Here is a 16,619-nt window from a genome sequence, read left to right on the forward strand (position 1 = left end):
ATTTTTTTTTTAGATAAAAAACAAACAAACATGTAATCGGACCTGTTTACATGCAACTCAAAACCCAATTTCGGTTTTTAAAACCTGAACCAAAAACTAAGCCGGAACTTGGTTCGAGTCGGAACCCCAAACGGATTTAAAACTCGGACTCTATTCAACTCGGGAACCCCTAAATTCGGTTGTTGTTGGTTCTCTGGGAACCAGACCCGCACATCTATAGTGATTTTATTATCAGTTATTTATATAGCGCACACATATTCTGCAGCACTTTGCATAACATTTGCTCATGCTGATTGTATCAGATTATCAGTGTTTCATGGTTGCATTCAAGCTTTAATAGCATTAACTTGTTCTATTTACCTATACTTTATTAAGCTACTGTTCACATCCAAGCGTTATATATATATATACGCTTATATAGTTAAATATGTAATAGTTTTTTACATTTACGGGGTTCCATTTCAGCTTTCTGTGACCTAATCTATCTGCCTAAGATATAGAGAAATAACCAAGCGCCAAGAGGGAGTGTATACCAACTGACTATAAAATGGAGTGAAATAAATAAATTTAAATATAGACACAGCTGCCTGCCACCTGGGAGTATGCCAACACTCCCAATGAGCACAAAGTGCCCAAAAATGTAAGGAATAGAAAAAGGTGGGATGGCGCTAGTATCACATATAAAACATAATATAAATATAATTGCATAAAATGTTTATTACAAATATAGTTAATACAGTACTGAATGTCAATCAAAACATTAATATCAACATGTAAAAATAAAATAGATTAGTATATTAACACTCTGCACCAGAATATGCGTGTTGTGAATCGATATATTATAGCAACTCATGTATCACATGGCTAGAAATTGATACAAAAATGAGGAAAGAATGTATTAGAGTATCTATTTCCAAATGGCTGGCAAATGTGAAGCTCCAAATGGATAACCTGGTTAGGATAGACCAGAAAATAGTATGGATCCGTATATGGTTAATGATAAAAAATAATAATAAATTGCAGTAGATGTATAAAGGTCAGTCAATAGAGCATATTGATCCGGATAGCATATGGATTATCCTATGTTAAATAACTCACATGTCTGGCTCACCCCAAGGCAATGATGGTATGTTGCTCCAGAAATGGATGCGGTGCCAGCCTGTTGTTAAGAGGCTGGTATGCAGCTGGAGAGTGCCGAGGAGTGTGCGAAGTGAATACACATGTGTGTACCAAGGAGGACTGGCCGCTCTGGCGGTTGTAGGACACAACCAAAGCCCCGCTGTGAGGACTGCAATCGGTGAGGCAGTGGGATGTCCAGCAATAGAGTCGCTCTCTCCAGAGAGATGAAATGATGCAGCCATACCATTTTCTGGTCTATCCTAACCAGGTTATCCATTTGGAGCTTCACATTTGCCAGCCATTTGGAAATAGATACTCTAATACATTCTTTCCTCATTTTTGTATCAATTTCTAGCCATGTGATACATGAGTTGCTATAATATATCGATTCGCAACACACGTGTTAATATACTAATCTATTTTATTTTTACATGTTAATATTAATGTTTTGATTGACATTCAGTACTGTATTAACTATATTTGTAATAAACATTTTATGCAATTATATTTATATTATGTTTTATATGTGATACTAGCGCCATCCCACCTTTTTCTATTCCTAATCTATCTGCCTAACTCTAAACAAATTTAAAAAAAACATACAAAAAAAAAAGTGTGACTGCACTATCTATGCTCTGCAGGCTTCAGGAGGTTATGGACACATTTCTGTATAAGCAAGCTTCATCCAAACCACTCCATCAACCCGCTCCATCGAACATGTGCAGACACAACCCTACTACAAAAATGTTAGTGAAATTCTGAGGCTATCGATTGTTCCCATTTCTCCATATTCCATCTGGAGTTTTCCTTTCTCTACGAAAGTTCAATTGATGCCAGTGAGAAGTTATACTGTACATCACAAAGGGGACACCATTGTAGACTCACCACTTAACCATACAGTGTGTGTGTATATATATATATATATATATATATATATATATATATAAAAAAAGATCAATCTGAAACGGGCTTTCCTTATCTATATACATGACTCAATTTTACAGAAAGACATATTGACTCCGAATACAATGGACCAGTGGCGTAAGTCCTTGAAGTAATGGAAGCATTGGCCTCCGGGCGCCAGCTTTCAGTGGGGCGTGGACTACCAAGAGCTCCTGAAAAATTACAGCAGCCTCCGCAGATTTCATAAGAGATTTGCTGCAGTCACTGCTTTCATTGCTCTGCAGCCCCTTGGTGGTCCCCCGGCAGGACTGGCTGCCTTTTGCATCCACAGAGTTTTGCTGCGGTAAAGAGTCCTGGACACCGAACACCTATCCTGCTGTGCAAGGCACTGATACAGGGGTACTAGACATCTTCACTACGGTGATGCACTAATTGCTACAATAAAACTTTTAGGGCTCAATTTATTATCACATGTGAGCAGCCCACGAGAATAAAGATTCCTTATCACCGCAATAAGGAATCTTTATTCGCTCAGATGGACTATTTGTGAGTCGCCGGGACAGGGCCTTTGCCCCCCTCCAGCTCTGCTACTGTGCATGTGTCGTCAGTGTATGTGCAAGTCAGAGCCACCGTGGAGGGCACCACAATCTATTTTGCCTCTGGGCACCTGGGATGAACTTTTCGCTCAAAGGACATGTGCAAACGTGTAAATTTGCATTTGTGCATGCGTTGAATGCTAAAACTCGCCATTTGCATCTGTGCAGAGATCTGTCCAACTCAGAATCAGACCCTTAATGTGCATTTATTGCCTACACATAAACTACAGCTGCTACAAACTAAACTAGACAACAGAGGCCATTTTGTCAGTGACACTTAGATAAATTATTAAATAGTTCGTGTGAACTCACCTACATAAAGTGGTCGATCATATGAGGTATTGAGGTAGGTCTGAAGGGGAAAGTTGCGGATCACCCAAGGCATTTTGTCCACCTTTAGCCGGGCAAGCTTGACATTCATTTCAGCCTTCACTTGGTGCCATTCATTGTCGTTTAGGGGTAGTGGTGACTTTACAGTCACATTTTCATGACCATTCCCAATATCATAAATAAATACCAAGTCATTTGTTGCTGGCGAAATTGTAAACAGGAGGAAATCGGTTAATAAAGAAACAGCATTGTTAATTTATTTTTACTGAGGAACAATATTTATGTAATGTATATAAAAATTGTCTATTGACACAAACCCTAATAGACTGTTGATAAGGCCAGTCACCTACATATAGTGGGGGCAGCCATTTTGTCAGCTGAACCAGTTTCTTAAGGTTTTAACCTCTCAATTCACTGTGAAACATGCTTTTTTTTTTCTTTTTTTTTCTTGGTGAACAGTGTGTAACTTAAACTCTATGGGCCTGATTCAGAGCCGGACGCTATTTGCACTCGCTCGTTCAGAAAAAGGGGCTGGCTATTTAAATTGAGCGCTCGCTCTTTGCGGTTTGTTGACGCCTCTATGTCTGAGCGAGCAAACAAAACATGCGCTCGCTATTTTGTAAAGACGCCCCCTGGCCGCTCGCATCATACGTCATCTCCGCCATTTATTAGATTAATCGAGTACATCGAAAGGCGTCTGAACTGCTCGCAGTGCTTCTGGTTGGATTTTCCTACCGCAATCATGCGAACAGTTCAGGCTAAGAGACAACCAAGTGACATGGCCGATGACGCTGCTTTGTTAATTATGCACACCCTTAAAACGCCCGTTTTGACCGTTTGGCACGCCTGCGTTCGGATCTCCACTCCCCGTTTTCAAGCACCTTCCGCTGTTACCACCCACAAACGCCTCATCCTGTCACTCAAATTAGCAGGCACTCGCAATTTTGCGAACACACGATTTCCGACCGCACTGACTGGTTGGCGCATGCGCATTACGACCCATACGCATGCGCAGATGTGCGAACATCGCTCGGAGCGAACGAGCGGCCGCTTAAGAGTGGCTCTGAATCAGGCCCTATGTTCAATTCATTTGACATTAAACTGAAGACAACTACACACAGACGCACACCAATTTCTGGTCCACAAAGTGAGGCCAATGTTCTAATAAAGTACAATATTTGTTATGCCTATAAACATCAACAAAAATATTAGCTTTAGTATTAAATTACTCGGTACTATTTACTTGAAAATAAAGATAGATAGATAGATAGATAGATAGATAGATAGATAGATAGATAGATAGATAGATAGATAGAATACAGCTATCAAAACCATTGTAACTCCTAGCCTGGCCAGAAAAAATGAGAGAGCCTCACTCACTATTCAGTTCAATTCTGATGAAGATCCGGAAGTCACTGGCCATGTTCTCCATAAATGTCCCGGACAAGGAGGTGGTCTTGAAGTAAAAGGAGATATCCATGCTTTTCTCTGGTCGGAAGGTTGGGAAAATAAGGCTGGCTGCTTTCATAAATGTTACAGCATTCCATGTATTCCCTGTCAGTCAGTGAGAAAATACATGTCAACAAACACTGCACCTGTACACCCATTCACCAATTTATCTTTAACCACCTGCCTGGCATGGTCGCATTGTGTGTGACCACGCCAGGCTGTGTGTTACCGGACATGGTCGCAAACAATCCGACTAGTCAGAAACGCCCACTGTTAATCTTCCAGCAGCCGCCAATGACAGGGATCTCCCAGTAACTCTATGGGGTCTATTTACTAAGCAGTGTTAGGAGACAGAGTGAAAAGTGATAAGGTGCCAGCCAATCAGCTCCCAACTGTCATTTTTCAAACACAGCCTGTTAGATGACAGTTGGGAGCTGATTGGCTGGCACCTTATCACTTTGATCAGGCAGCATGGCAGGACCCCCACTCGGGATCTGCAGAAAGGAGCAGCCACCAGGGAAATGTAAATGAAGAGCAGCCCCCCATCCCCCCCTCCCCCTCAGTGTATACTCAGTGGCTGTTTAGAGGAGCAGCTGCCGGGGGAATGCAAAGTCGCGATGGTTGGATATATCGATAAATGATATATTAAGAAATCTATATTAATGTTATGAGTTTCAAAAAAATTTTTTATTTTAAATAAAATTGTGTTGGATAAGTTATAAATACATGTTCTTTACCATCTTCAGTCATAAAAAAATGACAGTGAGTGTTTTTGGAAAAAATATTGGCCAGTTAAGTGGTTAATGACATAAATATTATTAAAGTAAATCGTATAGAATCTATGAAGTCAGAACAGATATTTGATTTGAGTAATAATGTCATGAAATATGTATTCTGCCCTGTACAATGTACTACTCCCTTAATTGTCATTAGATGTTCATGAGCTCCTGATATGGTCATGTTAACATTTTAGATCTTATTGTCTTAATACAGTAATCTCATTCCACAATCTCAAATTGAAAAAACAAACTGAGTCCTGTAATACTTCTAGGAATATCCCTTTCAGAGAATTTAGATTTTTCCAGATTTGTTTATTTGGCTACAAGTGATAATCTCAGGTCTGTCCATGATCTTCTGTCGTTTTTAAGTTCAGTGGAAATAAACAAGGGACCTGGAAAGAGATTAGATATCGAAACGCGTTGGTTGTGAGAGGATTGCTGCACCATTGAGAGGATATTAGGGGTAGTGAATTACCACAATACCAGTAAGGTACTTGGGCATTTTTTGGGGGGACTGTTCCGGACGGTTTCTTTCTGAATATTGTACCCTTGTACAACAACTGTACCTGGAAGTGGTGATTTTTCTTTCTCTATCATTATATTATGTGCAGATTTTTTATAGTTTTACATTTTTGTTCGTGTGTGCGATATATATGTATTTAAATAAATACTGAAAAACATCTATTGGCTCATATTGGATGCATATTGAGGATCTCTGGATAAAGATACCTTGATGGGTTTCTTGTTGCACTCTTTCAAGTGAGTTGGGTGCGTGTTTCATTTTTGGATAAAGATACCTTTACATACTTTTCCCTACGGCTTTTGAAGTGAGTAGGGTACGTCCAAAATTCTTTCCTCTGGTTGGGTGTTGAAGTTTTGTATTGTCTAAGAATCCTTTAAGAAGAAAAAGATACCTTTCCAGGATTTATATCCTATTGATTATATGTGAGTGTGGTACGTCATCACACCCCAGAAAATTTTAAAGAGAAATGTATTCCCTAGAAAGGTGTTCTGTATGAAAAAGTTTTTATGAACTTTGGAAACAACTCTACACATGTGCTTTTTTGTCTCTTTTTTCATTTTATGTACCGGTATATGCATTGCTTGAAGAGGAAACATCTCCAGAAAGTGATAAGCTCTAAAGGACTTTTATGAGTATACAACAACTTTTATGTCATAAGCACTTTAAGAGTACTATCTATATTTTTATTGTACATATTTTGATTCTCTTGTATTCTGGGCAAGAAAAGATCTAATTTTTTGAAGCTGCTAGATCTGCGCCCCATTTGTTCAAAAAAAAATCTTCTTTTTATTAAATAAACAAGTGTGCCTAGACAAAATCATATTTTGAAAGTGGATTTACTCTTTAATGATAATTTGCCTTTCTATTTTCTGTCTCTGGGCCTGATTCAGACCCGCTCGCGAGCGCAGGACGCTCGCAAGCGGGTCGATGGTGCCCTACTGCGCATGCGCACGATGGAGGGAGCTCCGTCGTGCGCATGCGCGAGACCTGGCTAGCAACGGGGTAGCCGTCGCTCCGGGTCTCGCACCAAAGGGGGCGTGCTGTCGATGTTGATTGACAGCACGCCCCCTTTGGTGGGGGCCGGCTTCAGACGCCTACCGTCTGAAGCCGGCCCCACTGACATCAGTAGTGATGTCAGTGGGAGTGATTTTGGGTCTGATAGAGCCAAAATCACTCCAGGGCTTGCGGCAGCGAGACCCTACCGCAGGGTCTCCGTCGCAAGCCCGATGGTCGCGATGGTCTTGACCATCGCGACCATCATCATGGACGCTCGCTATAGCTGTGGGTGGTCACCCACAGCTATGCGAGCGTCCAAGAGGCCGCTCCATTTTCAGGTAGGAGGACCCTGATTCAGAGCGAGCGCTCTGGTCAGAGCGTCCTGCTCTGAATCAGGCCCTCTGTGTATACACTACAGATTTGGGGGTTTGGGCTATGTCTGCCAATCAGCAAAGGATTGGGGCTGATTAGCCCACATTTGAAAAGGAGCATTGGCCACATATCATTAGGGTGTGGCCAACCATCGCAGGGACGTGGCCTGGCAGCACAACCCTTTTCTCTGCCTGCTGGATGAGCAGCTACACTGCCCGGCAAAGCTTTCAAGTTTCCAGAGCGGCCCATCTACCCATCAGTCCTTCTAGCATATGCCATTAGTGCCAGATGGCCAGTTCGGCCCTGCTGCCAATTCATCCCTTACACATGTTCCAGGACTGATTTACTAGGAATACTATAGGATATATGCACACTCACATCAGGTTCTGCTCAGCCAGCCACAGAACATGTGTTAATTTGTCAGAGCTTGGCCTAGTGTTGCCAAGCTCTGAAAAAGAACTAGATGGATAAGGAAGACTAAGTGGGCATATCTGCATGCAGGCTTGGCAGAGGAGTCATGATTTTTAAACTGGTAAAGTTAGGAGATATGCATCTCTTACTGTCTCCATAGCAACGTAGAGGTCCAACTAAAAACCAGGCCTCAGAGCTGGAACGGTTAGTATCTCCTACAACCACTTGGGTCACTGGTAGATGATCGCGGAAAGTCAGTAAACCTTTGTCATATCTCCTAAACAAAATTCACAACAGAAAGAATACACATGGTCACTTAGGTATTGGCCACAAAAAAATCTCCCAGCGCACCACCTTCAGTCAATAGCAAACACATATAAATTGATATATAAAAGCGTTTTGCTGACCAATAACTAATGTAACCACGATATAGAATGGTAAAGAATATGAATATTTATTATTAATATACTGTAAATAAAACAATATAGGTAGTATGTAGTCACATTATATATGGGTATAAACTCCTAATACCGGTATACAACATATATACAATAAGATAAAATAAAAACAGAATTAAAAATCCAAGGAAAAAGTAAGATCAAAAAAATGTGTATATGATATAAATGCGAGAATTATCACGCTCAAAAAAATTGTAATCCAAATAAATCCAATCCTTCTTAAAATGCCAGTGCTCTCAGCATAAAGTCCAAAACTCCAATACAGTCGTGATAGTGTGACATGCAACTTTATATTCCAAGCGTCACAATGTAGAGGAATACCTTGATTCACACTTAGAGCATGTATGAATGATTACCTTGTTATCAGACAGTCTGAACTGGTGTACAGGCGTTGGTTTGCTGGCAAACAGCACATGCGGGTAACTGGTGTATAGGAAGAACTCTGTAGTACCCGGTCTGCAGAGATCCTCCCACCTACGCGTTTCACCTCTTAAAGGGCTATGGAATATCTTTTTTGTGACTTTTCTTTTTAGCTACTTGGGGTGGGAGGACCCCTCTCTCTTTCCCAATAGCAGCCATACCTTCTTTTTTACAGAACAGTACCCAGCAGGGGTAGCCAGTCCATTTTGCTCTATTTTCACACTTAGCTATTGGGATATTGAAAGACAAGCCATTTCTATGGACATTAAGGGGGTGATTCAATTGTTTTATAGGGCACCTAAACTAATGGGCGCCCGAAGGAGCATTTCAATTGTTGCTCCATTGGGGCACGCATAGCAGCGGTTAGTCACATTTCTGCTCACAGCCTCCCACAGTGGCAAGCAGAAATGTGCGATAAGTCGGCTGTTTTGGTGCCCAAAGCAAGACTTTAGACAGGTTAGCTGCTATATGTGGCTAAACCCTGTGCTTTTGGGAACGCGAAAGATGCACGGGAGCCCAAACTAAGCAACAATTGAATTGCTCCATTTGGCACCCAAAAAACAATTGATTCGTCCCCTAAGTGACATTACCTGGTTGGTTTTGCTTTTTAAATTATTACTGCTTTAATATATCGGGCAGACTTGCCAGAATTGCTGTACATTAAATTGAGCAAGCTAATTTATTAACAATGCCGCTACAATTCGTAACAAAGGAAGGCTGGTTATTAACCATCACAAATTGAAATTTAGAACGTGAATTTACAAATCTCTATAAAGACTTTGCCTGACCACTAAAACATTTCAGGTGCCTATATACAATTTTAAAAAGTATGTGGAATAATATCTTTAATTTTACATTATTTAATCGGTCACTTGTGCTGAATATAAAATCACCCCAAGTTACATATACATACCATTGAAGGTGATCGGCATCACAGTTGCAGAAATATCTTGGATCTGCACATGTCTTCTCTACGCCACAAGCACATCTTTGAATACCAGGGTTGGAACCACCCCAGTAATAATGTCTTTCATTATTTCGCCCCATCCAGAAGCTGTATGGTAGTCCCACTGTTAAAATATAAAGCAAAAATTGTCAAAATGGACAACATGGTATCACATCTTTCTCAGTAAAAGTATCCATTGTACCTGTAATGTAGCATTTCGCATGCAGATGCAGCCGCAGTCGCACACAGAATATAGGCATTCCGCATATAATTTTCTTTTTCCCTTTTTTTATTGAAGCACAAGCATCACAATTCAACATAACAATTAGTAAAGACATTACACAAGACATGCTGAGATGAGTACAAAGGTCGAAGTGAAACAGTGATATCGGTAACAATTCAAAAAGCAATAAAAGACGTTGCATATGACATGGAATGGAAATCCACAATAAAATCCTAGAAATATGCAAAGCATATAATATAAAGCATAATGTGATGCCAAGCTTAAGTAGTAAGACATATTGCATATGACATGTAATGTAAACGCACAATAAAGTTGTAATAATATGCAAAACATATAAAATTGTGCATTGTTATACCAAGCTTCTTCCACAAACATTTTCTAATTTTCCAAACTAAGAAAAAACAAAAAGGGGGGAGCCACGGCTTTCACCACAGACTACTCCCAAGTGAAATTGTACAATTCACTGTATTGTATACTAAAGAGAACAATAAGCGATCTCAACTCAAATATAATGGCCCCAGAGACCAAGACCAGAAGATTTTGAGTATACAAAACAAAGAACAGGGACAAACAAATTAACATGAAAAAAATCCTTGCTTTAATTATCAGCAAGCCCGCTTTAGCAACCTAACATGAGGGATGATATTGGAGCTTCTCAGTAATTTAAACAGCACTTAAAAAGTGTATAAAAATGAGAATATTGTAAAGTTAGTTAGCTAATATAAAGTGCACACTAGTAAACATTTGAAAGTTCTCTAAACAGGCTATAGCTATAATCAAAGTATCGCGGGGGGGCAGTGCAGGCAGCTTAATTAGGGAATACATAGGGACAAAGTATATAGAGAAATAAAAATCGAGAAGAGGTGCACATGAACAAGAATGTACCATGAAAAGTAATACTATAAAAGAAAAACTAGGAGGTACACATTAACATTACCTCATCTAAATTGCAACTCGTAAAATGTCTTCAAGTAAAGAAGCTATACTTTCAGTAATACTAAAGAGAATAATGATCACCCAATAGAAATAAATGAACTTTCAATAGAAAATGTACAATTGAGTGTAGGTATATGCAGGGCTGCCACCAGAAATTGTGGGGCCCAGTATTAATGAAATAGGCAGGGCCCCCTAGGGGAGAGGCACAGGACACGGGAAGCTGTCTGGACTTGGGTCGGGGCGGATGCACCGTGAAAGGCTAGCACCGGCAACCAGATAGAAAGCGTCAGTTGCACTTCAAATATGGCACTGGCCGCGAGCCATTCACAGCTTGCGGACCGGCAGCCAATCAGGAGCGTCCGCTGCTGATTGGTTGCTCGCGGGACAACCAATCAGGAGCGGCCGCTCCTGATTGGCTGCCGTTCTGCAAGCTCTAATTGGCTCGCGGCTGGCAACTTGTTTGGAATGCTGCCTGCGCCGAGTCTTCTCCCTGGCTGCCGATATAATAATGACCAATCCATTAATGCTGACATCCGGCCCCCCTCTCTCTCCGGGCCCAGGACTACAGGCCCGGCAGTCCCCCCCTGATGGAGAATAATACTTAGTATGCTTCGTGAATTATGTGGCATATATACAGAAAGATAACTCAATATTCAAATAACAGCGTCTCGGTAGTCAAAATAGTAAGCTGAAATAGGAGGCATTGGTAAACTACACTTTATAGATTCTTCCTTTCTAAGTGGAATTAATCAGTGCAAGATATAAGTTCCTGTTCATCCTATACCCAGGGCCGGTTCTCTCGTTACGCATGGTACGCAGCTGCGTAAGGCGCCACATAGTGAAAGGCGCCTCAGCTGCGTACCATGCGGGCCGCGGTGCAGACTGTGTCTCTGTGACACAGCTGCACCGCGTGTGTAGCGCTGACCGGACGGAGTTCGGTCAGCGCTACACAGCACAAACACACAGCCACCGGAGCCGGCAGCTGTGTGTTTGCTTTAGCAGCTGATGAGAGTCTGACAGACTGTCATCGGCTGCTGCTCCCACTGCCGGAGCCGGGCATCTTCCGGCTCCCGCAGTGGGTAATGGGAGTGACGCGTCACTCCCATGACACGTCACTCCCATAATGCAAAGCTGTGGACGGAGGAGCTGATCTCGGCGGCGGGACCAAGAGCGGGTGTCAGGTAAGTGTTTTTTTTTTATTTTTTAATTATGTCTCTACTGCGGGGGGGCGGATTACTACTGGGGGCACTACAAGTGGGGGGGGACTACTGGGAGCACTACAGGGGGGGGAATACTACTGGGGGCACTACAAGGAGGGGGACTACTGGGAGCACTACAAGGGGGGGACTACTGGGAGCACTACAGGGGGGAATACTACTGGGGGCACTACAAGGGGGAGAATACTACTGGGGGCACTACAAGGGGGGGACTACTGGGGGCACTACAGGGGGGGAATACTACTGGGGCACTACAAGGGGGGGGACTACTGGGAGCACTACAAGGGGGAGACTACTGGGAGCACTACAAGGGGGAGACTACTGGGAGCACTACAGGGGGGGAATACTACTGGGGGCACTATAAGGGGGGGGACTACTGGGAGCACTACAGGGGGGAATACTACAGGGGCACTACAAGGGGGGAAATACTACTGGGGGCACTACAAGGGGGGGAAATACTACTGGGGGCACTACAAGGGGGGGAAATACTACTGGGGGCACTACAAGGGGGGGAATACTACTGGGGGCACTACAAGGGGGGGAATACTACTGGATGCACTACAAGGGGGGAATACTACTGGGGGCACTACAAGGGGGGCTACTACTGGGGGCACTACAAGAGGGGGGGACTATTACTAGGGGCACTATATAATGGGCACTGCATAGGGAGGTACCACTACTGGGGGCACTATATAAGGGGCTTACTACTGGGGGCACAAGGGGCACTGCACTGGGGGGACCACTACCGGGGGCACTGTAAAAGGGGCACTGCATAGGGGGGGCGCCAAAAAAATACTCGCTTACCAAAAAATTTGGGTTAGGGCCAGCCCTGCCTATACCCAACCTGTTTTTTGGCATACATGTAACCAGTGATGATATGCCAGGTTGTAGTGCTATTAGTTGTTACTAAGGGGATGTAGTTATGAGACCGGCTGCCGCATGGCCACCGATCTCAATCCCAACACTACAATCCCAGCAGGGGATTTAACATAGGTGTCGAAATACCGACGCCGGACCGATCGTCCAGTGCCGGAGGTAAGTAGCGATGTAGTCGGGGATGGGGGGGGAGTTAGGTTTAGGGACCCCCGCTGGGGACTTAGGGTTAGGCACCCCCACCCCGGGGAGGGTTAGGGTTAGGCTAGGCAAGGGAGGTTAAGTTTAGGCAGTAGGGAGGAGGTTAGGGTTAGGCACTAGGGGGGAGGTTAGGGTTAGGCACCCCTAAAGGAGGGTTAGATTACTTACCTCCGCTGTCGGGATTCCCTCCGCGTTGGAATAGCGGTGTCGAAATTTGAACTGGCGGCTACACAGATGTCAGCATTTCAATCCCATTCACTTCTGGAACACTGACATCTACATTTTTTGTCCATGAGTCTGCTTCTGTAGCCTGTCAAATGATGAACAGGTACGTCTATCTTTCACTGATTAACTGACATTTAACACTATTTTATTATTCATTTCAATACCATTTGATTAGTTATTTTACAGCAGATGACAAAATGATGACTGCCAGTTTTATCCCACATATCTATTTGCTGGAAAGTAAGCTTAACTCATGTACTGTACCAGAACACGGTATACATGTTTCCCTCTTACTTGGCGTATTGAGGAGCCGGGATTTGTAGCAGGAGAACTCTATTCTCTGCTCACAGTATTCTGATCCGTTAGCCAGCGAGGACACCTCTCCCCAGGACGAGTTCCAGTAACGTAACTCTCCCAGATACGGCTGATCCGGGCTGGAACCAGTGACTTTGCTGCGATAATACCGGTCATGTTGTACAATGGTCCACGCTCTTTCCTCTAATCAGGTGAAAAATACATTATTTAGTTTTCTATGCGATACTGTATTTTCCTTTCATTGATCACTGTGCATTTCACTATAAACATAATTTAAAGCTAGGCTATTTATTGAGCATATGCAGGAACAGCTAGATTTAATGTTCATTCTCGCATTTGACAAAACACTTTTAGTAATCTATAGTAAAGTAACAATCATGTGACTACAGTAATTACAGTGCTTGAAACCTCCCATTTACAATCAAAATGAAAGCAATTGATAGCAATTAAACATCTTATGACTGTGATTATCATTACATATGTTATACTTACTGATTTTAAAGTTGTTCTCTTATAAAGAATATATATGTCTATGGTTGGGAGTAGCAGCAGCCATAAATGTGACTGATTAACTTTAATCTCTTTACATGTAACACTTGAATCATCCCATTGAAGAAAGCGCTATTATACCTGATACAGTTTTCTATGTATATATAAATGTGATCAGATCTAGGTACGGAGAAAGGAGGAGCGTACCAAACATAATGCTATGAAGGTAGAGGGTGGAATATATTCCTTGCTGGACCTTTTCTGCCTAGCAACTGGGCAATGAGTGAATCCCTGTCACTATCTTATTTTGAACTGTTATGTTAGAACGTTTACCATAGAGTACACTAAATTTAAAATAAGTGATATTTCTAGTCATATGAGGTTGCCATTTCCAGCTGTTGCTAGACTACAATTCCCAGCATGTTTGATGAGATTACAGTACCAGAAATGTCACAGTAGACAGTAAATGGCTTTAAGGGGCCACTGCCATCAGGATCCACAGTGTGGTTGCCGGAGTATTTCCCACTGATCCTATAGGCATCACAGTTTTCCTTGTATAGAGCTTAAAAACAAGAATTAGTTAAATATTACAAGTGAAGAACAACAAAAACATAAAATTTCACAGCAGAAAGTAACTGATTGGTACATCTAGTCTGCCCATGTCAGTGCCTAGGAAAACAGTGGATACTTGTACTCCAAAGAAAGCCCAATTGACTTATTTGGCACTTATTTCAGTTTGGACAAGAACTTATGCCTCTAGTGAAATGATAGGCGTCATTCTCATGTATACTGCTTAATCCTAGAAATGAATGACTGCACTAGAGTGTATATATATATATATATATATATATATATAAGCAATAAATGCATTTTAATTTTAGTCATTTGGAGAATAAATATAAGATGGGAACATAGACAGGCTAATGTAGACATACTGTACTATTCTTTGCTTGGGAGACTTGGGATTTGTGGTTTGTAGAATCTTTATATCCTTTAAAATTTGGAGCTACAATGGACACTCACATTTGTGGCAGGTTTCACCCTTGTAGCCGGTCATGTCACAGTAACAAAAGAAGTCGTCCCAGGACTGGTAGCAGCGACCCCCATGTTCACATGGATTCGGTCTGCATCTGTGATCCAAAGAAATGGTAAGAACACAACAATATGAGTGAGGACTGCAATCCTTAGACAAAAAGGCATGCTGTATTTCTAGGTCATCTCTTTTTTTAACAGTCTGTATATAATCTACAAATAAACAGCCCTTACTGTACAAAGGAGAAGTAACTGCTGGGAAACGTTATTTCCCAGAAGTGATTTCTCTTGAATACTAATTGCCAAATCTCATATTGTCAATACAGATAATAGTCTCTTTAATGATGTTATATTTTAAAAATCTCTTCAGTAACAGAAAAATAACATGATCAATGTTCCTTCCATACACATAGTCTATTTTTCATAGAAAATAGATAATTTATTTGAAAGCATAGGAGCGCTCCAATTCTTTCATACTGTTCTTGTGTTTTGCAATATTGGATAATTATTTGTCCCTTCATTTCGGAGCTGCAGATATACATTAATGGTCCGTGCTGGCAACACTAATGTTTAGTAGAGTGCCCTTTAGGCATGATTCAGAGGTGTAAGCACTGCCGATGTTGGACAAAGAGCAATTTGTGTGCTACTGCCCATTCGTCTGAGTTACACCCAGTGGCGGCTCCAGAGGTGGGGCTGCAGCACAATACAAAATTCAAATAGGGGAGTCACACCAACTGCCGGTGAGTCTCAGCCAGTGATGTTTGGCTTTGTTTGAAATGACAGTTGGTGTGGCTCCCCTATTTGAAATTTGAATTGCTCTGCAGCCCCACCTCTGGAGCCGCCACTAGTTACACCGCACATGCGTTCTGGTTGTGGCCTTACAGACACAGGGTCTATTTACTAAACAGTGATAAGAGACTGAGTGAAAAGTGATAAGTAAGTGATAAGGTGCCAGCCAATCAGCTCCCAACTGTCATCTCACAGGCTGTGTTTGAAAAATGACAGTTGGGAGCTGATTGGCTGGCACCTTATCACTTTCTTATCACTTTTCACTCTGTCTCCTAACACTGCTTAGTAAATAGACCCCACAGTCACAAATGTAATTTCAGGCGTATGCAGGGAGAAGTGTATTGAAAATGTAGTGGGTGTTACTTGTGGGGTGACAGAGAGGTGGCTTAGCGCGCACAGGCAGATTGCCTGTCTTATAGGCGAGTTATGGGAGTGTTTCAGGCATGTTGGGGAAATTAGTTGTGTGCACAGACACTCAACTGCTCATATAGGAGACAATAAGCAGACAGAGAAACCGCATCTGACTTAGGACTGGTGCAGTTTCGATGGTGGGACCGATGGTGGCATCGGAGGATGCACCAATCTGTATTACTGTGTGTGCAGATGCTGACAGTGGGCGTCTCAGTCCTTGCACATATGGATGCACGGATGTACACCAGAGAAGGGCTTTGTAGTGGCCTTTGCATAAAAAGACGCTGCTGCGGACACTATTGAGTCCACCTCTGAATCAGGCCCTTTGTGTGTTTTTCATTATCATTTGTAGAGAAATACTTACCTGTCTGCAATAGCGCAAACATTAAACATAACTTCTGAGAACCTCCCAAGCCATCCCAGCTGCATACGATGGAAGTCCACAGGTAGACCATCCACAGTTATCAGTTGCATGCACCCATGGAAGGCAGTCTGGTTTGAAAAGCAGCCAGAACCTGCAGCTGGCTTCGGGCAACCTGTGTGATACAGATGCTGGTGATCTAGACATGCCAACATTTCTACTGT

General features: G+C 42.3%; 1 protein-coding gene across 1 annotated transcript in view; it reads right to left on the reverse strand.

Annotated features, from left to right (window-relative positions):
• Nucleotides 1–16,619, reverse strand: part of CNTNAP1 (contactin associated protein 1) — a 123,312-nt gene that overhangs the window by 26,724 nt on the left and 79,969 nt on the right. Inside the window, exons 10-17 of the mRNA XM_088480857.1 lie at nt 16,399–16,570; nt 14,826–14,932; nt 14,245–14,364; nt 13,293–13,496; nt 9,270–9,426; nt 7,628–7,755; nt 4,329–4,502; nt 2,931–3,149 (exon numbers count right to left, since the gene is read on the reverse strand). Of these exons, the coding sequence (XP_088336983.1) occupies nt 2,931–3,149; nt 4,329–4,502; nt 7,628–7,755; nt 9,270–9,426; nt 13,293–13,496; nt 14,245–14,364; nt 14,826–14,932; nt 16,399–16,570 (1,281 nt within the window). The remainder of the gene's footprint in view (nt 1–2,930; nt 3,150–4,328; nt 4,503–7,627; nt 7,756–9,269; nt 9,427–13,292; nt 13,497–14,244; nt 14,365–14,825; nt 14,933–16,398; nt 16,571–16,619) is intronic.

This window comes from Taudactylus pleione, unplaced genomic scaffold (genome assembly GCF_031769625.1).
Source record: "Taudactylus pleione unplaced genomic scaffold, aTauple2 ptg000256l, whole genome shotgun sequence".
Lineage (NCBI taxonomy): Eukaryota > Metazoa > Chordata > Amphibia > Anura > Myobatrachidae > Taudactylus > Taudactylus pleione.